The sequence below is a fragment of the Gymnoscopelus braueri genome (assembly GCF_963280865.1).
Source record: "Gymnoscopelus braueri genome assembly, chromosome: 6".
Lineage (NCBI taxonomy): Eukaryota > Metazoa > Chordata > Actinopteri > Myctophiformes > Myctophidae > Gymnoscopelus > Gymnoscopelus braueri.
Genome location: NC_137607.1, coordinates 1620117 through 1642196, shown reverse-complemented (window position 1 = coordinate 1642196; position 22080 = coordinate 1620117). Strand labels below are relative to the sequence as shown.

Sequence of the window (22080 nt, the reverse complement as noted above, 5' to 3'; positions counted from 1 at the left end):
ATGAGGAGACCAGGAACACACTGAGGACATTAGTTAGAGAACTCATCCAATGTCATTTCCACTATGCATGGACCTCATGGTACTTTAGCACCTCAATGGCATTAAAAACATGTTACACAACATCATTTTCACATACGTAAGGACCGCAATAGAAATGCGTTTGTGTTTTGTCCTTTTGATAATGGTGTGAATGTATGTATTTTACATGTTTTGTTATCAATTAAGATGTCAAAATCAAGAACAGTGTTACCGAAGGCAAAAACCAAGAAGCTAAATATAATAATAATAATAATAATAATAATAATAATAATAATAATAATAATAATAATAAATGTAATAATAATAATCTATCAGATTTATATAGCGCTTTTCCAAGTACCCAAAGATACTTTTATGAGGGGAGGAGAAAACAAAAAAAAGCAAAAAAAGTTAGGTGCTTGGTCCTGCAGGGGACCTCCAGGCAGAGCCGGATCTATAATTCTAAGACCCGTGAAAATGTGCTAAAATGCCACAATAAATTCAAAATAGCTGACTTCCTGTTAGGTTTATGTCACGGCTCCAAAATACCTTTTGTAAATCGGGACATGATACCGGTGTGTACCAATTGTTATACATGTATGTGAAACCGTATTGTGAGGCTTCAATGTTGAAATGTTGTAGGGGCGCTATTGAGTCATTATGCCACGCCCCTTTTTGAGACTGATGAAATCCGTAATTCTTTGCCACTTGTGATGTGTGTGCAAAGTTGCGCAACTTTTTGAGCACGTTTAGGCCCTCAAAAACACGATTCATTATTATTATTATTATTATTATTATTATTATTATTATTATCATATGATATAATAATTCCTTGCATTTCAATAGGGCTTCGCACTGGTGAAGTGCTCGGGCCCTAATTAAAGCTGCCACGTTAGGGGCAAATATCGACCATCAGAACAGGGAGCAGAGCTCAGTAACACCAACGAAGGACAAGGACTTTAAACCGAGTCCAGTGAGGAGACTCAAAAGTGGCTACGAAAAGCATGTCAAAAGTTATTGCTAAAGATATTAACTATGAAATATCGACCAATCAGAAAAAGGAGCGGGGCTAAGTAACACCAACGAAGGACGAGGACTCAACACAAATCAAGTGACAAGACTCACAAGTTTTGAGAGTTTTCAAGAGTTTTGTTTCTTAGTCGTTTGGCATAGCCCTCTACCATATTGCCGAGTTTCGTAATAAGTTACCACACGGTTAGGCCAGAACTGCAAAAACGGCGGAAGAAGAAAGCCAACAGTTTCAAAGAGGTTTCGGGCCTGATAGGCCTCAAATCCTTAATTATTTTTTGAAGAACGTTACTAGGCTGAAATGGTACAGAATAGTAGGAATGACCCATCATTATTAGGAAAAAAATTACTTTAAACAGCACTGACCTGAGACAGAAGCAGCTGTTCCTTTTGGTTGTGTTGCACTGGACTGAGCGTTCCTGTTGTGAAAATATTTTTTTTCTTTACTAATTATACTGTATTCAGTAAATCTACCATCCTATACAAATCCTACATTACATTATAGAACCAAACATTGTCAGTAACTTAATTATCATATTCATAGATTATAACTAAGACATATTTTGTCTCTTGAAGTTAAACCACAGTGACAAACATAATATTAACTATATATGACAATATTGGGTAAATAATTATAGTTAATATTGTAAGACTTATGAATATACTGGCATTAAAGTGTGAATCTCTTGGAAATAGATAGAGGATAAATGAGAATGACACATGATAGTGAAAGCACCATGGCCTGGAAAGGTACATTGTCTTGTACTAATACAATGTTTGGCCTAAAGATGAACCTAAATGAGTATTACTTACAGATCATCAAGAAGACCCTTCTCATTTGTTTCAAGACCTTTGTAGAAAATGTCTTTGGCTCTTCTGCTGTTAAGGAGATTGTATAGCTCCCTCATCTTATCCTGAGGGGGGATATTGCCCATCACATTATTGTAGCCCTCCTGGATGATAACACGCTCCTGAAGGAGCATATCCAGGATGGGTTTGACCCGGGTCACTCTCTGAACCAGGACAGGCCGGTGTTCATCGACAAAGTGATTATCTGAAGATAAGTGGAATGAAAATGTAGCTCTTGGTGATACGATGTGCCAAACCCATTTAAACCCATTTCTGAACATTCTACATTTTAAAATGCAAAGACTTTCCATCCCTCTGTTAATGGAATATTAGCAAATGTTTGTATACACTTATATCTGTTTTGGGGGGAATTTAAATGGGCTCATCAATCATGGGATTAGCCAACAAGCCTTCCAGTATAAAAATATATGGATGGAAAGTGATCATGTGAATGGAATGTTAGATCTGTTTCATTATGATGTACGTGACCCTGTTTTAACACAGTATATGAAGCACTTAAAGGAATACTACAGACTACAGGTAAAGAATGTGAACAGCTCATAGCACATCTATTCATAGTGTCAGCTTACCTTTAGCTTTAGAGACTCCTGTACTTGTTGACGTTGGAATTGACATTGGTGGGTCAGTGTCTGTAGCTTCATGCTGGTCTGATGCACTGATGTATTGAACTATTGTTGAGTTAGAAAAGACAACAGACTTGTATAAGAAACCTGGTATTACCTGACATTAACTGATATTAAATTAATTGCATTTGTGTTAACAAATAAAGTGCACAAAGTTTTCCTGTACTGTTTTCTGGAACCTGCCTGCTGTACTCGGTGAAATCTAGAAGGGTGTCAGCTTTATAAGGCTTATTTCCATTGTGGTCCTGTTCACAGAACAGTCAAGTCTAGGGCGATCCCTGGGGTTGAAGGTGGTGGTGGGGGACTAAGGAGGAGGTGACCTACTTGGGCTGCTTATTAGATGACAGGCTATCTGGAGAGAGTATGACCAAAAAAGTGATCTCTAAGGTCAACCAGAGAGTCAGATTCCTTGGGAGAATGTTCACATGTCTTAACAGAAGAACTCTGGAGATTGTGTCAGGGGCTCTGGTTCAATGTCATTTTGACTACATCTGTTCCTCTTGGTACACCAGCACCCCCAAAATAAATAAAAACATACACTGTAAAACCCAACAGTGAAAGTCTGATAAAAAATATGGGTTGTATGACCTCAAAAATGCATAAACCGTATTTCACCACAAATGCTATGAGTTATCTGGACACATTTCAAACTTTAAGTGAACAATACTTAACCTTTTTAATGAATCTCAATGAATATCAGTACATTGTACTCAAATCATTTGACAGTAGCCTCACGTGACGTCACGTACCCCCTGACCCCCTGACGTCACGAACGTCATCTCCGCTTTCCAAAGTGGAAAATCCGCCGTTGTTTGTCACCGCACTAAACCCATGCTGCTGGGGAGCAGAATACCGTGCCGAAACTGGTAAGTTATTCTTTGGCTTAGAATCATATTTTGTCATTGTGTGTACCTTACTGATTAAATGCGTTTAGTGTTTGGTTGTTGTTGTTTTAGTGTTAGTTTATGCATTTGTAGATTCAGCCATAAGCCAAGGCGACGCTGATGTTAGCTTAGCAGTTTGCGCCCTAGCAAAGCTAATGCTATCGCGAATTTGCAGACTGTACTATTAAACAACTGGGCTGAAGCTAAAAAGCCGTCTTTGTCAGTGAATGAGTTGCCAATGTTTCCATGTCGATGGAAATATTTCCATGATGGTCATCATAACCCAGTTTCAGTAAATGGTAATAGTAATTTTATTTAACGTCTTCCAACCGGCGTTGCCAGATTTTGCGAGAGTAATAAGCAACCAGGTCAAAGAAAACAAGCCGAAAAGAAGCAACTATAGGCCACTTCAAACGTCGGCTATTTGAAAATAGCTGATCTACAAGCTCACAACTGCAATTAACCCGCAACTACCATTTATTTACTAGCAACTTAACTGGGAAAAACAAGGCTAGCGTGGCTTATAAGCAGACCTGGCAACACTGCGCACCACCAGACGACTGTGAAAAGCCCGCTTTTATTTACTGCTAAATGCTAAAAGCGTTGAATCTTCTCTGTGGTGTTGTAAAAAGATTGCAGCCTGTCTAATTTGTTTATTCTCATCTCTCTTCAGTTTGGAACCAGACCAGAAACCAGAAACAAGCTGTACAAGAAGAAAACGGTCAACGTGGTATGTCTATGTCTTCTTAGTCAGACAATGGCTTGGAAGTGTAAACTTTGTGCTGTCAACTTTGAGAAAAGGGCTCAACTGCTGCAACACTACCGTTTGCATCATAGCAATATGTCCTCAGTCAGTCCATTGCCCCGTCTCTACGATGACTGTGTGTGCACATTTCAGTCAATAAATGCCTTGAAAATTCATTTATCCAGGTTACATACCCAGAAAGTTTTTCAAAGTTACAATCAGCTGGAAAGTGTGTCATTTGTCTGTGCAGTGTGTAAATTTACACAACCTTTTAATGACACAACTCTTTTTAGTCATTTAAGGACACATTTGAACACAATTGTAACTACCGTAGTAATGTCTATTCCTCCTTCAATGCCCACAAAAGTAGGAGTCATCTAAATTGTGAAGTCTCTGATTTTAAGAGTGAAATGGTCTTGATAGAAACAGACTGCCAACTTAGTCAAAGCACAGTTCAATCTGATGAGGCTGGGCCCTCTCAGAATGTTGAACTGGATGCTCCAGAGTGTAATCCTACTGAGTTTGTTAATGACCCTGGTGAATTGCAATCTCAACTGAGAAACAACTTGGCTTCTTTGTTCTTGAAAATGCAGACTGTTCTGCATGTATCAGAGACGGCAATACAAGACATAGTTGAACATTTGGCACAAATATTCATGTTGTCCAAACCCCTTGTGAGAGAGTCGGTCATAAAGGTTTTAGGAGAACATGGTCAGTCTATCAATGATGCCCTTCTTAACAAATTGGTGGAAGCTGTCATGGAAAGTAATGTTTTTGTCAGTGCTACTGCTGAACGTGCAGAGCTGTCCACTACTAAGCGAAGGAAAACATTTGTAAGGCGTAACTACCCTCTGGTAGAGCCAGTAGAATATGCTGTGGATTCCACTGGACACACAGCAGTGTATGTTCCAATATTACAGATGCTTCAAACAATGTTTAAGAATACAGATCTTCTTGACAAGATTGAAGAAGCTAAACCATCGCTACCTGGCATGTACATGTCTCATGAAGATGGAACATATTTCAAAGACAATCCGTTGTTGTCAGAAACAGGAGAGCTGAAGTTGTCACTGATTTTGTACGCGGATGACATGGAAATAGCTAATCCTTTAGGCACATCTAAAAAGATTCACAAGATTTGTGCAGTATTATACTGGTTGTTAGCTAATTTACCCAGTATGTATCGGTCCGCCTTCATGTCATACAGCTAGGACTGCTGTGCAAAGTACCTGATCTGCAGAGTTGTGGTGGTTATGAAAGTGTTTTTTCACCTTTGTTGAAAGATTTGCAAACACTTGAGCAGGATGGTGTTTTTATTGAGTCTCTCGGACAATGTGTAAAAGGCACTGTCATGTGTGTTGCAGCCGATAATTTGGGTGCCCATGGTCTTGCCGGTTTTGTGCAGTGTTTCAGCAAAAACTTTATCTGCAGATTTTGTTGCTGTACTATTGATGAGATTCAGTCCAGTTTAGCATGAGAACGAGGGCCTGCCATGATCTTCATGTGCAGACTGCTGTGCAAGGAGAAAAGGGCAAGCCTAAGCCATATTTAGGTGTCACCGGTAGGTGTGTTCTCAATACATTGCAGCATTTTCATCCGGTTGATGGTTTCCCGCCTGATATACTTCACGACTTTTTTGAGGGTATTGTGCCAGTGGAGTTGGCCTTGTGCATCAGTGAGATGATTCGTCGGAAGTATTTCACTCTTGAATATCTAAACACAAAGATTAAGACATTTCCATATCAGCACTTTGATAAGCTTGATAAACCAAAACCAATCTCAAAGATCTCTCTTGTGAAGAAAAAAAGCATTGGTGGAAATGGGCATGAAAATACCACTCTAATCAGGTTATTGCCTCTTATGGTAGGGAGTAACGTTCCTGAAGGAGATGACACATGGGCCAATGGGCCATACTGATGGACCTGAAAGAAATTTTGCAGATGGCACTGTCCCCATCTTTCACAGATGAGTCCATCCAGTACATGCAGACTAAAATAAGTGATCACAGACAAGGTCTTAAAACTATGTTTCCTGACTTTAGGATCAAACCCAAACATCATTACATTGAGCACTACCCTGAACTGACAAAGCGATTTGGGCCTCTTATTCATTTATGGACCATGAGGTTTGAGGGAAAGCATAGCTTTTTCAAAAGGGTTGTACATGACACACATAATTTCAAGAATGTCTTGAAAACTCTTGCAACCAGGCATCAATATATGATGGCATATCACCTCAGTGCACCATCATTTTTCAAACCCCACACACAAGCCTCAAGTCTCAGCTATGTCCAAGTCACCACACTCCCGCAAGTGGCCAAAGACTTCATTGAGACAAAGACAGACAGCCAAATCGTATACAGCACATCAAAGATCTCCATACAGGGCACCGAGTTTGCAAATGGGATGTTTGTTTCTGTAGGCCACAGTGGAGGACTTCCAAACTTCAGCAGAATTGATCAGATTCTGCTTGTGAACAACTCTGTTTCCTTTCTTTGCAGTAACTATGAGTGCTGGTACAGTGAGCATTTTAGATCATTTGAGCTGAGCTCTACAGACCACATCTCTGTGCATCAACTGTCAGATTTAAATGACACATTGCCTCTCCCAGCGTACAGTATTGATGGGCATTTAATGTTAACGCAGAAAAGATTTATTTTGATCAGAGACTTGCAGGACTAACCACTTAAACCCTAGTGTCCATATTCTGGGGTTAACATTGAGTGGAAATAGCCGATCTACAAGCTCACAACACGTTGCGACGTGTTGTGAGCTTGTAGATCGGCTATTTCCGACAGATTTGATGTAGAGGGAAATACTAGTCGACCTAGTTAGTACAGAGCCCTGGGGGGATACAAAAAAAGTATATAGGGTTTAAGTGGCTAAAATGTTTTGAGAAGTAGGCCACTGTGTCAATCTTGTGCCTTATTTGTCTTATTTTGTTCTCTCTGTTTTGTTTTGTCCTGATGTGGTGTCCACATGAAAAAAAATAAGTAAAAAACAAAAACACACAAAAAACTAACAAAAAAACAAACAAAAAATAAGTAGGCCAATACATTCCTTTGAAACGGTGGAGAAAATAACCAGCCCATTGCTGAAAATGAGTGCAATCAGTGAGACTGCCCACCACAACAGGCCTGTAAAGATTGACTGAGCAGATTTTGTTTTTTGCAAACGGCAGTAATTTAAGGTTCATCATATTCAATCAAGAACAATGTTTTTCATTCAAAAATGTAAAAAAAAAAACTGCTGGCATTTCTTTAGCGCAATATTCTGATTATGTGTTGTCAAACTGAATGGTTATCATTAAATTCTTCATTTTCTTTATAATAGGAAATGGCAGCTGCTGCAGCTCAAAACTTCCTACTTCATGTCCATATTTCCACAGACATTGTCAGGAAGATGACACTGTCTTCACGCCCAGAATCTGTGGATGAGCTAAAAACTAGGATAAAAGAGAATTTTAAGCTAGACTTTGACTTTAGCCTATCATACGAAGATCCAGATTTCGATGGGCAGTTAGCTTCCCTTTTTGACATTGAGGAACTTCCACAGAAAGCTGTGCTGAAAGTGATTAGATCTGAGAGTGAGGCTGCAGCTCAGAAGCATCAGATGACATAATAGTATATGCCATTCCCATGAATGTAGACAGGCCCATGAATGTAGACAGGCCCAGATGGCCTGCTGTTTTTGAAGTGCCCACCTTCTCATATGAGGTAGAATACCTACTTAGTCAAGGACATGTAGCATGTGAGAAGACAGGGAAAACTCAGACGTTATCTAGGGGACAGAAGCATAATGTTCTAGAGACCCTTGCTTCCCTCATGCATAGCTTCAAATCATACCCCAGTGATAAGGATGTTTCAGTGGTAGCAGAAGCACTTGTCACCAAGCATCCCTGTCTGAAAGAGCCAGGATCTGGGACAGGATGCTATGGTTGGAAGAATAGTCTAAAGTGGAAGATGGGGAACTACCGCACTAAGTTGAGTCATGCAGGATGTGAAGAGGTAGCTGTCAATTCAGGGAAAAGAAGCAAGAACAACCCAGACAAAGAATCTCCCCACAGTAACATCAAAAGGCCACATAGGGAAGAGTTGAATTTCCTCCCTAACTTCCCAAGGGGTGAAGATGCTGCAAGCCTTGAGCGACAGAGACTCCAGAGTGTAGATGAAGTGAAGAAGACTGACAAGAACCTTCCCCTGATTGGAAAGTTAATGCAGACCACCTTGGCCCTGCGGCGCAAAGAAATCATCAGTGATGGCCAACCTGTCAGTGACATCCTGGAACGCTGGCCTGCCCTCAAACTGGAGTCACAGGTAAAACATATTTTTTGTTGATGACAGTTTTACAGCAGTAGTGGCTCTGGAGGTAGTGTCCGTCTTGAAATCCAAAGGTTATCGGTTTGATCCCCAGCTCCTCCTGGCAAGGAGGAGTAAGACATTTAACCACTAACTGCTCCTGATGAGCACGTTGGTGCCATGCATGGTTTCCTCTGCATTCTGTGTGTGAATGTAATGCACATTATGAAGTGCTTTGGTGAAAGGCACATGAATGCCATTTATTAAGTTACTCCACATAAGTTGGGGTTATGTTACTTTGTGGTCATAATAGTATGTAAAAGTTATACCATTAGGATAATTCCTTTTAACAGGACGTTCATGAAAGTCCTTGCGGGCTTGTTTCCAATGAGGGCCTGTGAGCAATTAGGGGTTAAGAGTCTTGCTCAGGGACAAATTTCATTTCATCGACACATATGCTGGCGTGGCCTGGAATCGTACCTGGGGCAACCAGGGCCTCTGGCTCCCTAGGCGAGCTCACTAACCACTCAGCTATGGCCGCCCCTTTACATATTTACAGATATTAATGTAGCATTTTTCATTGTTTCAGATTTTTCCTTTTCAGAAAGGACACATACACTGTGTATCCACTATAGTATATGTATGCAGTATACTGTGACTTAAAAAGTCATTGTATTTTTTTGCAGATCTCTGCAGAGTTCCACAGAATCTCGAACATCAACCTGAAGAACCACTTCTATGCCGAGTTGGACCGTCATGCCCCTCGTCTTCAGAGCCTGTTCAGGAAGAAAGCTGCACAAACAGGGAAAGTTTCTGAAGCGCTCAGTCAGATCTTCACGACTTATGACCTCCAGGTAAGTTCTGTTTTTAGTAGCCTGCATGGCGTGCCAGGTATTGTTTTCACCATGTGCGTTTGTGTATGTCATCACAGCAAAACTGTGGTCCTGGAGACACCCATTATAACAGGAACTACCAAGCAGTTTTCAGTACTTTGCCAGGTGTTTAGGTCTGTTGTAAACACAACCCTGTGTCACAACCCTGCAAAATGCAGTCACAAAAATGTAGAGGTGTATTATTGAGATCACTGTTTTCAAAGATGGGTGTGGTTGGCGCGAGGACATGGAAAGTAGGGGAATAGGAAGTAGTAACTCAGTGCAGTGGAAAACTAAAAGACAGGATTGTTTTTTATCTTGATAATTTACGTTACTCTCCAAATATACACTTTAAGTGGTAATTCCAACTACAGTAGGTGTCTCCTGGACCACATTTTGCCATGAAGAAACACCCCCACACACAAGGTGAAAACGATACCTGCCATTCTGGCCCAGCTGGTAAGAACCAAACTGTGTCATTGTACTTGATAATGATGCTTCAGTAGTGATTTATTTGGTAGAACTTCTCTAAAGACATGGGATGGCGTGCTATTTTAATGTTCTGCTATGCTGTTGATATAGTAAAACAAGAATATCGCCACTGCTGGGCGGAAACCTTGTATATCCAAAACCATTAATTTTCAGGAAATATAAAACGATGGTCAGAAGTAGTGAAAATAGCAGATCTACAAGCTCTCAACGCATCAATGCGTTGTGAGCTTGTAGATCAGCTATTGTAACTACTTTTGCTTGACATTCTTGTACGGCGAAGTAGAGCATTAAGTGACCGAACAATATGAAAAGTTGAAATATGGAGATACAAGGTTTCTGCCCGACAGTGACAATGTGTTCTCTAACTAAAGGAACAAGTTGATGTCCATACCAGACGTGCTGCACTCCTCCGTGCCCTCCCTGCTTACCTGCATGAAGATGACTCCAGCTTTCTGAAGAAGTGGGATGTAAGTCACATTATCTACTTTGGTCAAATTGTTTTCTTTGTTACTGTAATCCAGAGACTCAATAATATTAGTTTCAATATTAAATTACATTTTAGTCATCATAGAGGATAGACGCCAATCATGAAACAAGCACGTGTTGAATATGCTGTCCAGTCATGGATGTTTTAGAACTTGAAGTGAAGTTTTTCAGTGTACATTCTCAAAGGATGGCTCGGGTCTTAAATTTGCAAAGGACTTTAAAAGAGGTTTAATGTCTAATTTCCCCTGTTCGTTGTTAGGCGTCTGATGAACCAGACATTGATGACGTACCAGTTGGGCTCCTCTTGATCAACGCCAATCCAACAGACGCCACGTTCTTCTGTCCAGAGAAGATTGCGGTCGTGCTTGAGGGTAACATAGTCATAGATTTCCCAACATACGCTGAAGCGTTTGTCATGCTTTTTGCACTGATTTATGCACTGCATCTAAGTTACCCAAAAGAATTGGCCAATACATTTGACTTTACCCAGAAAGTGTTGATGGGCCTGGATGATGGGAAGCTGAAGCCCAGGGTGTTGAGCCCTAAAAATGACCTTTTGGCAGTAGAGTAATCAGTGTTTCTTTTCTTTCTTTTTTTTTGCACAGAGGTGAAAGGTGTATTTTTTTTAACAAGTGTGTTTTTCTTTTTTGAAATTGTAGAGTTTGCACCTTTATTGATATCCTTCACTTGCACTACAGTTACTTTTTTGCACTGAAACATTGATGACGTACCAGTTGGGCTCCTCTTGATCAATGCCAATCCAATAGATGCCACGTTCTTCTGCCCAGAGAACATATTAAATGTGTTTTTCTTTTTTACGGGGCCAGAGCTCAGCTCTGGACCTGTTTTAATGTTCCCCTCTTTTTTCTTCTGCCACTTTTGGCAGTTCTGGCTGAACCGTGCATACGCTTTTTACGAAACTTATGGCCATATGGTAGATGGTCATGAAAAACTATCAAGAAATAATTCTCACAATCTTTCGTCAAAAGGTGGCGCTATAGAAAAATGCCAACTTTGAACAGGTACAACTCATGCCCTGTTTGACCTACAGCCATGAAACTTCAATATACATATGCGTCTACTCATGATCAACAACTTTCAAACTCTGACTTTTCTCCTGGGATTTTTGAGTAATCTGCACGAAACGTTTTACACATGAACTTTGGACCTATGCCGACAAACAAGCAGCAAAGATTTTCCATAAGTGAAAAAATGAAGCTTTAATGAGCCAATGAATATTGCAGTTTTATGACAATTATTCATCTGCCCCTAACACATACATGCAGACTCACATTTCTTTGAAACTTTGCGGTAATGTTGAGGGTCATTCCAAATATCACTGAAACCAATCTTACTCCAATTGGTCAAAGGGGGGCGCTATAGCGATTTTTTGAAAATGCAAACTTTAAACAGGCAAAAGTCATGCCTCGTTTGGCCGACAGCCATTAAACCTGCTTACACATGTGCCTTGACTCATGAGGAACACATGTATCACGTTGACCAGTAAGCTCCGCCCTTAGATTGTCCGCAATTTTGAGCAGTTTGAAAAACACTTAAACCCAGGATTTTTCAGCTATTTGCGTGAAACTGTATCATCTGAGTGATCTCCTTTTTCACAGGTTCTTGTCTGTTGGTCCAATGGCTTCTCCCTTAAACGAGTGCCTCACAACCTGAAGGTTACCAGTTCAAGCCTCACTTGATGCAGACTCATTTAAGTTGAATTGCAAAAACATGACTATATCAATGAATACATGTGCAAAAGATAACATGAAATGCTTATTTGAGAGTATGTTTTTTCAATGTATGACGTACTTCATTGTGAAAATAGCCGATCTACAATCTCACAACTTTTCAGATAGCAACGTTTTGTGAGCTTGTAGATCGGCTGCTTTCACTGGTTTCGGTTTCGAGGAGACATACAATTTCTCTATTGGTAAATGGTTTGTGAACGAGTGATCTTAGTGTTAGTGAAACAGGGGCTTGGTTCATGACAGAAGGCAAAAGTTTATGATCTTCAACAGACAACTTCAGCCTGGATGAAGCTATAGCACTACAGGTAGTGTCTCAGCCTGTGAGTCTGAAGGTTGAGAGTTTGATTCCTGTCAATGGCAATAGGTTGAGCTGTCTGTTTCTCTCACTCTGTCTGGCTCTGGTAGGTGGGTCATTCCACTTTACAATTGCATCGCACAAAACATGACTGCATCAAATAATGCATGTGCAATTTTTTAAGATAACATGAAATGCTTATTTGAGAGTATGTTTTTACAATGTGTGACATACTTCATTGTGAAAATAGCCGATCTACAATCAAACAACATCTTGTAGATCGGCTACTTTCACTAGTTCGTTCTAAGGAGACAAAAAAAATCTTTATTGCTAAATGGTTTGTGAACCAGTGATCTAGAGTAGTTCGGGACACAGAGGCTTGGTTCATAATGGACGGAAATAATTATAGATGTCAACAGATACTGTCAGGGAGGCCATATATCTAGCTCAATGAGAAGAGAGGCAGCCTGTGAGTCCGTAGGTCACTAGTTCGATCCCTGTCCCCGACAATGTATTGAGGTGATCATGATTTGGCTTTCACATAGTGTTTCTTGAGGATAGACTTAGGCGTTGTTTTACTGAGGTTAGTGAGGGTTTAAAATGCTCATTTGTTAATTTTATGGTATAAGTCTAATTATAATACTACAATTCATTTGTGTCGTCTAGATGAAATACAAAAATATTTTCATGTGAAATCAACTGGTTGCATTGCATCCATGTTGATAAAAGGTAGTACTTTAGTCAATTAGAACACTACAATCTAATATTTAATTCAGACAATGTGAAACCACATGTTGCTTTTCACTTGGTACAGTAAGTAGCTCAACAAGTTCATGACCCAGTTCAAGTCCTGGGTAATGTGGAATAGAAATCTCAATGCCTACTCAGGCATTGTGTTGTGTGGATTAGAAACACATGATTGAAGAAATGTTTCCATTCTCTTTATAGTTGCCACAATTCACTCTCTATTGTTTTCTCTTTCTCTCTCTCTCTTTCTGGTGATTTATATTGCATTTGGTGTGACAGTGGTGTAAGTGGAGCTTAAATCTACAATATAGACACAATCAAAGAGAGGGTTTGAGGTCAAAGATACACTTTATTTAATACAAACATTAAGAGATTGTATTAATGTTCCCCTCTTTTTTCTTCTGCCACTTTTCGCAGTTCTGGCTGAACCGTGCTGTCGCTTTTTACGAAACTTGGCCATATGGTAGATGGTCATGAAAAACTATCAAGAAATAATTCTCACAATCTTTCGTCAAAAGGTGGCGCTATAGAAAAATGCCAACTTTGAACAGGTACAACTCATGCCCTGTTTGACCTACAGCCATGAAACTTGGATACAAATATGCGTCTCCTCATGCTGAACAACTTTTGACCTCTGACCTTTAGATCTCCCACCATTTTGAATTATATGAAAAACAGTTAAAACCTATCTCCTCCTGGGATTTTTGAGCAATCTGCACGAAACTGTTTACACATGAACTTTGGACCTATGCCGACAAAACGATGCAGCGGATTTTCCATAAGTGAAAATGAAGCTTTAATGAGCCAATGAATATTGCAGTTTTATGACAATTATTCATCTGCCCCTAACACATACATGCAGACTCACATTTCATTGAAACTTTGCGGTAATGTTGAGGGTCATTCCAAATATCACTGAAACCAATCTTACTCCAATTGGTCAAAGGGGGTCGCTATATTTTTTTAAAATGCAAACTTTAAACAGGCAAAAGTCATGCCTCGTTTGGCCGACAGCCATTAAACCTGCTTACACATGTGCCTTGACTCATGAGGAACACATCTATCACGTTGACCAGTAAGCTCCGCCCTTAGATTGTCCGCAATTTTGAGCAGTTTGAAAAACACTTAAACCCAGGATTTTTCTGCTATTTGCGTGAAACTGTATCATCTCTGTGTGATCTCTGTCTTCACAGGTTTTGTCTGTTGGTCCAATGGCTTCCCGCTTAAATGAATGCCTCACAACCCCAAAATTGCCGGTTCAAGCCTCACTTGATGCAGACTCATTTAAGTTGAATTGCAAAAAACATGACTGTATCAATGAATACATGTGCAAATGCTAAAGATAACCTGAAATGCTTATTTGAGAGTACGTTTTTTCAATGTATGACGTTCTTCATTGTAAAAGTAGCTGATCTACAATCTCACAACTTTTCAGATACCAACGTTTTGTGAGCTTGTAGATCGGCCGCTTTCACTGGTTTCGGTTTCGAGGAGACATTCAATTTCTCTATTGGTAAATGGTTTGTGAACGAGTGATCTTAGTGTTAGTGAAACAGGGGCTTGGTTCATATCGTCTTCAACAGACAAGATCAGCCTGCACAAAGCTATAGCACTATAGGTAGCGTTGCAGCCTGTCAGTCCGAAGGTTGAGAGTTTGAGTCCTATTAAGGGCAATAGGATGAGATGTCGAATCAATCCATTCTGTTTTCATCTCTCTCTCTCTCTTCAATCTATTCCGTTTCCATGTCTCTCTCTCTTCAATCTATTCCGTTTCCATGTCTCTCTCTCTCTCTCTTCAATCTATTCCGTTTCCATGGCTCTCTTGCTCTCTCCCTCTCTTTTCAATCTATTCCGTTTCCATGGCTCTCTTGCTCTCTCCCTCTCTCTTCAATCTATTACGTTTCCATGGCTCTCTTGCTCTCTCCCACTCTCTTCAATCTATTACGTTTCCATGGCTCTCTTGCTCTCTCCCTCTCTCTTCAATCTATTACGTTTCCATGGCTCTCTTGCTCTCTCCCTCTCTCTTCAATCTATTCCGTTTCCATGGCTCGCTCTCTCTCTCTCTCTCTCTCTCTCTCTCTCTCTCTCTCTCTCTCTCTCTCTCTCTCTCTCTCTCTCTCTCTCTCTCTCTCTCTCTCTCTCTCTCTCTCTCTCTCTCTCTCTCTCTCTCTCTCTCTCTCTCTCTCTCTCTATTCTTAGACTTACGCGTCTCCTCGGAACAGAAACCAGTGAAAATAGCCGATCTACAATCTCACAACCTTTCAGATAGCAACATTTTGTGAGCTTGTAGATCGGCTATTTTCAATGGTTTCTGTTAGGAGGAGACATACAATTTCTCTATCGGTAGATGGTTAGGGAACCAGTGATCTAGAGTAGTTAGCGAAACAAAGGCCTGGTCCGTCAGGGACGGAAAGACTTATATATATCAACAGAATAGACTATCATATCTCTAGCTCAATGAGAAGAAAGGCAGCCTATGAGTCCGGAGGTCACCGGTTCGATCCCTGTCCCCGACGATGTGTTGAGGCGATCATGATGATCTCTCTCTCTCTCTCTCTTCAGTTTCCATGTCTCTCTCTCTCTCCAGTTTCCATGTCTGTCTGTCTCTATCTCTCTCTTCAATCTATTCAGTTTCCATCTCTCTCTCTCTCTCCAGTTTCCATGTCTCTCTCTCTCCATCTCCAGTTTCCTTGTCTCTCTCTCTTCAATCTATTCAGTCTCCATGTATCTCTCTCTCTCTTTCACTGGCCCCGTGTTATCGCTGCTTGCAGCTATATTTTTTATTGAAATCGCACCTTTTAATTGATATTCCTCAATTGCACTACAGTTACTTTTTTTGCACTGAAACATGAAAGGCCTTTAACTTCTTTGAACAAATCTTGGAGATAATTTTTTAATACATCTTAGTGATGGTTTTTGTTTTTGTGTTACTATTCAAAAGTATTTTTCTCAGATGGTTTTACAAATGTGTAAACAGTATGGCATATTTGCCATTGATGACATTTGGGCTCCCCTTGATCAATGCCAATCCAATAGATGGCGATGCCACGTTCTTCTGCCCAGAGAACATATCAAATGTGTTTTTCTTTTTTGAAATCGTAGAGGTTGCACGCACCATTACTTGATATTCTTCAATTGCACTGAGATAATTCCATTTTATATCTTTTGAAAACATCTTAGTGATGCATGTGTTTTGAGTTTTTTCTCTCCTGACCTCTTAGATGTTGAGATTTTAAATTTTTTGAAAACATCTTAGTGAGGGTTTTTGAAAGTGTTCTTATTCTTCTAAAATGTTACTGGTCAAAAGTAATTTTCTGAGATAGTTTTACAAGTACTATGTGGTTGTGTAAACAGTATGGCATATTTGCCATACTGTACTGCTGCTATTTCGGTGATGTTACTGTATAAGGTCACCATGAGAAATTTGGTAAATCAATGAACTAAACTGTTTATGGCAATATTGGATAGCAGATTCAATGTGAAGTACCGTGACTTTGTAAGATATACAAATTCCTGAATCAGCCAATGTATATTGCCTATCTAATTGGATCCATATTCAAATTGCTGAAATGACCAAACGTATATTGCCTATCTGATTGGGTCCATGAATAGTTTCTTAATTGAATTACCTTTTTTTTTTAAATCATGGTTTATTGTGATTCTTTCCTCAGGACATTTCCTTAGGCCCTTGCACTATTTTATAAATGTTCAGAATGTTAACACTGTATGAAGTATATGTGTGAAGTATGTACTGTGTATACTATACAGTATATAGTATATCAGATATTTCCATTGTCATGCAATTCATTTTTAGCCATGCGGGAAGGGTGTTGTTAGTACGTATACCTGGGGTGCTGGGGGTGCCACCTATCAGTTGGGAATGTTGAACCGGAGGAGTAGAATGGGGCACTATGTCCTACCGGTGCAGACTCCTCACTATTAGGTGAGCCAGTAGGGTACACCAGCAGTGGCAGCAACAAAAATGTATTGGCAAAATGATTAAATAGGGGGAAAATAATTGGCTACTCTAAATTACAAAAATATTAAAATTCACTTGGCTAAAACTGTTCCAATAAATGATGTGGTGGTTGAGCTCATTTAATAGACATTAAGTAAGCTGATAGTATTCCTTCCTATAAGCTATCCTGTCTTATGTTTCAACACTACCTGTATTTCTTCCAGTGGGCTGGGTTACAGTGGACAGTTTATTTCTAAGTCCTATATCAGGATGTTTACCGCATTGTTCGAAATGTTAAATCTTTTGCACTGTTGAATCCATTGCACTGTTCATTTTAAGGCCATTTTATAAGGGCCACCTGCTTTGAATTTTTTGTATTGTTACTTAATAAAAGAGTAACTTGTGTTTCAATCATCTGTGTTAACCTGTTTTAATGTTTAATGTTGACTTGAAATGTGTTGTTTTAGAGTAAAAGCTGCTCATTGTATCGAAGAAAGAGTCCATACTAGATTTGCATTATAGTACTGTAGAAATAGTTTATTTAACTTAATTAAATGAGTATATGTAACAAACATTTTAGAGATATCAATACTAGATTTGTACTAGTACTGTAACAATAGAAATATTTAGTTTATTTAACTTAATAAATTGAGTACATGTAACAAACATTTTAGAGTTATCAATACTAGATTTTTATTAGTACTGTAACAATAGAAATATTGAGTTTATTTAACTTAATAAAATGAGTACATGTACCTTAATTTTTTTTATGTAATCAGTTTCAATTTTTTTTTTGTTATATTAACTTATTGGGTTTAGATGAGAGAGTGACCCAGACTAAGATGTGTATGGTACATAGGATCCTGAATAATGTAGCTCTGAAGTACCTCAGTAGATAGAAAAGGTCAGTGATGTTCACGACCACACTACAATGAGGAGACCTACTGACCTGGTTCCTGTCTAATTCAATAGAAACATTGGTCAATGTGCATTCAAGCACACAGCAACTGTGGCATGGAATGGGTTAACCTACAGACCTTAACAGTAACAGTTCCCTTTAAATCTTCCCTAAAGGGATGGTTAAGGCGGAGCAGAGTCTGGGTCTAGATGTATTGAAATGCATGGTTCTTTTCTTAGCCTGGTGTCTTACATAGTTGTAGTTGTACATCGTTTAGCTTTTTATATTGTTTTGTTTGTATTGTTGTATTGTTACATCACATCATGTTACACAACATAATTTGCACATACTGTACATAAGGACTGCAATGGAAATGCGTTTGTGTTTTGTCCTTTTGACAATGGTGTGAATGTATGTATTTTACATATGTTTTGTTATCAATTAAGATGTCAAAATCAATAACATTGTTACCGAAGGCAAAACCAAGAAGCTAAATATAATAATAATAACAATAATAATAATAATAATAATAATAATAATAATAATAATAATAATAATAATAATAATCTATCAGATTTATGAAGCGCTTTTCCAAGTACCCAAAGATACTTAATATGAGGGGAGGAGAAATTTAAAAAAGACTATAAAAATCACACCCTGTGTGAAGTGGGCGGTGTCTTCCTAGCTAACCACAATACTGAATGGAGTCAACCAATATATATGCTTTGATCTGAAAGAGCCACTTAGTGTCAGCATGTGTCTTGCTAGCTAATCACAATACTGAATGGAGTCGATCAATCATGTACAAAAGATAAATACATTTATCTTTTGTAAAACACACTTTATGATGGACAAAACCATAACTTAAAAAAAACAATAATTTGGTTTTTTTTAAGTTATGGTTGCTTATATAGGGCTATGCACATGTGTCATGTGACACTGGCCAATCACAGTCCTGAATAGATTGTGATTGGCCAATCACAGCGCAGGATAATTGTACAAATTTCCAAACCTCACTTTTAGGGCCGGTTTCACTGCCCAAGATATTTGTACATTTTTCCAAATCTCACTTATAGGGGCGGTTTCACCGCCCAAAAACATTTAGCTGGGGAGCAATATTGAAGAGGTGGGTTTTGAGAGCGGTTTTGAAGGATGGTAGGGTGGGGGGGCTTCTTTGATATGGTTGGGGAGTGCATTCTACAGGGAGGTTAGGTGATTGGTCCTGGGGACCTCCAGGGCCGGATCTACCATATGGGCACTTTGGGCACATGCTCAGGGGCCCCTGAGCATGAAAGGGCTCTCCGTGTTTGAAAAAGGAGGTTGGTGCCCCTAGTCTAGGTGATGTAACACAATGACTTAGTGGATAAACTAAAGGGACAAAAAGGTTCTCCTTTCATGTGAACCCTCCCCAGCACACATGATAGGAGCGGACTGAACAAAAAGGCTGAACAAAAGGGTTAATAAACACACCAAATCACAAAACTAAGCTGATACTAAAGTGACGGTGTGTGTCAAAACAAACTAACTCCTCAGTGCACAAAGCAGACGCGGACACAAAATGTACCTTTTGTTCATTCAAAGTTTGATTAGCAGATTTCACAGGAACAAATATAAGCTTATGCAGGCTTACCCACCAATTTATATTACAACAGCATGACAATAGGAATAAACAAAGGCACCAAGATACAAATACAAATTATGGCAACAAAGCAACATAATTGCCGACGTTACAGGGTTTTAAAAGTGGTGCTGTTAGGCTGAGGGGTAGGTACTAGCCCTAATGCTCTAGCCCTAATGAGCACACAAATCAGCTCCTTGGTTGGAGCTCCACCTTTCAGAGGAGGAAGGCCAGCTGAGGCTCTGAGGGTGCCTTCACACCTGGATGCTTTAGTTCGATTAAAACGAACCCTGGAGCGTATTGTCGCTAACGTTTGCTCTGGTGTGAACGGTCATTCGAACTCTGGTGTGGACCAAACAAACAAACTCTGGTTCGCCAAAGAAACGGGGGTCTCAGTTTGCTTCCAAGTGCACCAGAGTTCGTTGCACTGTAGGTGTGAATGCAATCCGGAGCAAGTGAACCAAAAGACAATCGATAATAATGATTATAGTGCACATATGTTAATTCAATTATTATATAACAGATGATAACTTCCGACCAAATCCTTAACTTATTATGACAATATTAAACAAATTGATGGAGCTGAGGTGGACCTGACCATCCTCCTAGGAGGAGTTCGTTAAAGTAATACCCGTGAAAATGGCAAAAAATGGCTAAAACTCCACAATAAATTCAAAATGTCTGACTTCCTTTTGGGTTTATGTCACGGCTCCAAGATACCTTTGTAAGTCGGGGCATGATACAGGTAGATGTATACATGTAGGTGGCTCAGGGGTAGAGTGGCCGGATTCCAGTTCGATCCCGGGCCCCCCGAGAGTTAGTGTCCTTGAGCAAGACACTGAACCCCTAATTGCTCCCGATGAGCAGGTTGGTGCCTTGCATGGTTTCCTCCGCCATCGGTGTGTGACTGTGTGTGTGAATGTGATGCAAAATCAGTTGCAGTTTTTGAGCACGTTTAGGCCCTCAAAAACACGATTCATTATCGCAAAATAATTCCTTGCATTTCAATAGGACTGGTGCAGTGCTTGGGCCCTAATTAAAGCTGCAAGCAGTGATGATCGGGCCCTCACAACTCTGTCCACGTTAGGGGCAAATATCGACCAATCAGAACAGGGAGCAGAGCTAAGTTACACCAATGAAGGACAAGGACTTTAAACCGAGTCAAATGAGGAGACTCAAAAGTGCCTACTGGTGGAAATATAAAATGTTTATATATAATATAAAATTTAAAAGATGTTAAAGCGATACTAGGTATCTTTTTCAACAAAACTAAAGTTAAATTGTATATCTTTTGTGAGTGGCAAATGTTTCACAACACCCACTCCATGAATTTCACACCCGAAAGCCTTTTCTATTATATTTTCTAGTGAAACGGTGGCTCGACGTGCCTTTCCCGCGAAAATGACGTCATCCGGACGGAAAATGCACCGGTTTCCTGTTGGCCAGGAACTACCGCACCGGTTTCCTGTTTGGCCAGGAACTACCGCGCTAATAACAAAAAGGAACCTCACGCTGATTTTAAGAGATTGTAGGATTTGAAGATCGAAAAACAACAGCAAAAGAAAACACAGCTCATGGTAACTAATGCTCCACTGGCTAAGAGAAACGATCCGCAGATAGTATAAAACAATTAAAAGAACGCTTTTTGAAACGCTTCCGGCTTCCGGTGAAAACAAATGGAATTCTGGGTAATGGATGACTACGGAAAATAGATGCAGTGACGGTAGTGACCAGCAGAGGTTGCTAAAAATCTTTATTTGTGAACCTGCATTGTATTACTTTAACTATGAAATATCGACCAATCAGAAAAAGGGGCGGGTTAAGTAACACTAACGAAGGACGAGGACTCTCAACCAAATCAAGTGACGTGACTCACAAGTCTGTACGACAAACCATTCAAAGGTTATAGCAAAAGATAGAAACCATCAAACATCAACCAATCAGAAAAAGGGGCGGGGCTAAGTAACATCAAGAAGGACAAGGATGTTTCTATTAAACTTAATTTAATTAAACCCTCTATTCTTAGTAAACTGGACCTCAGTTGGCTCTGTACTTGGACAGGTTGTTTTCCGTCTACACCAAATCCCGATCTACAAGCTCACAACTTGACGCATTGCAACGTGGTATGAGCTTGAAAATCTGATATTTTTGGCTAATGTTCCCCCAAAATATGGATGCTGGGTTTCAAGTAGGCTAGTTAATCAGTTTATTGAAGACATCGATTCATAGTGTCAGCTCACCTTCAACTTGAACTCTTCCTCTTGATGTTGAACTTGACGTCGGTAGGTCAGCAGCCTGAAAACAAAAGTAATCAGAAAAGTCAAGTTTTCTGTTTAGGATCTCCTTGGTGGTCAGTAGGAACACACTGAGGACATTAGTTAGAGAACTCATCCAATGTCATTTCCACTATGCATGGAACTCGTGGTACTTTAGCACCTCAATGGCATTAAAAACTAAACTGCAGACCTCTCAAAACGTCCTTGGTTCTGGTGACTGA

At 39.7% G+C, this 22080-nt stretch overlaps 2 protein-coding genes across 3 annotated transcripts in view; one reads left to right on the top strand and one right to left on the bottom strand.

The window, feature by feature from the left end:
* Positions 1 to 22080, bottom strand: part of LOC308086392 (uncharacterized protein) — a gene marked incomplete at its 3' end in the record, with an annotated part of 143345 nt that overhangs the window by 19406 nt on the left and 101859 nt on the right. The gene's annotated exons all lie outside the window — the stretch shown is intronic.
* Positions 7844 to 10937, top strand: LOC308087511 (uncharacterized protein). 2 transcript variants are annotated; one of them, XM_080431431.1, is made up of 4 exons: positions 7844 to 8484; positions 9153 to 9320; positions 10202 to 10297; positions 10576 to 10937. In XM_080431431.1, exons 1-4 carry the CDS (start codon positions 7993 to 7995, stop codon positions 10885 to 10887), a joined length of 1068 nt encoding a protein of 355 aa, XP_080287557.1. In that variant the 5' UTR covers positions 7844 to 7992; the 3' UTR covers positions 10888 to 10937. The 2 variants fall into 2 exon arrangements, with proteins under 2 accessions (XP_080287557.1, XP_080287558.1); XM_080431432.1 differs by lacking the exon at positions 10202 to 10297.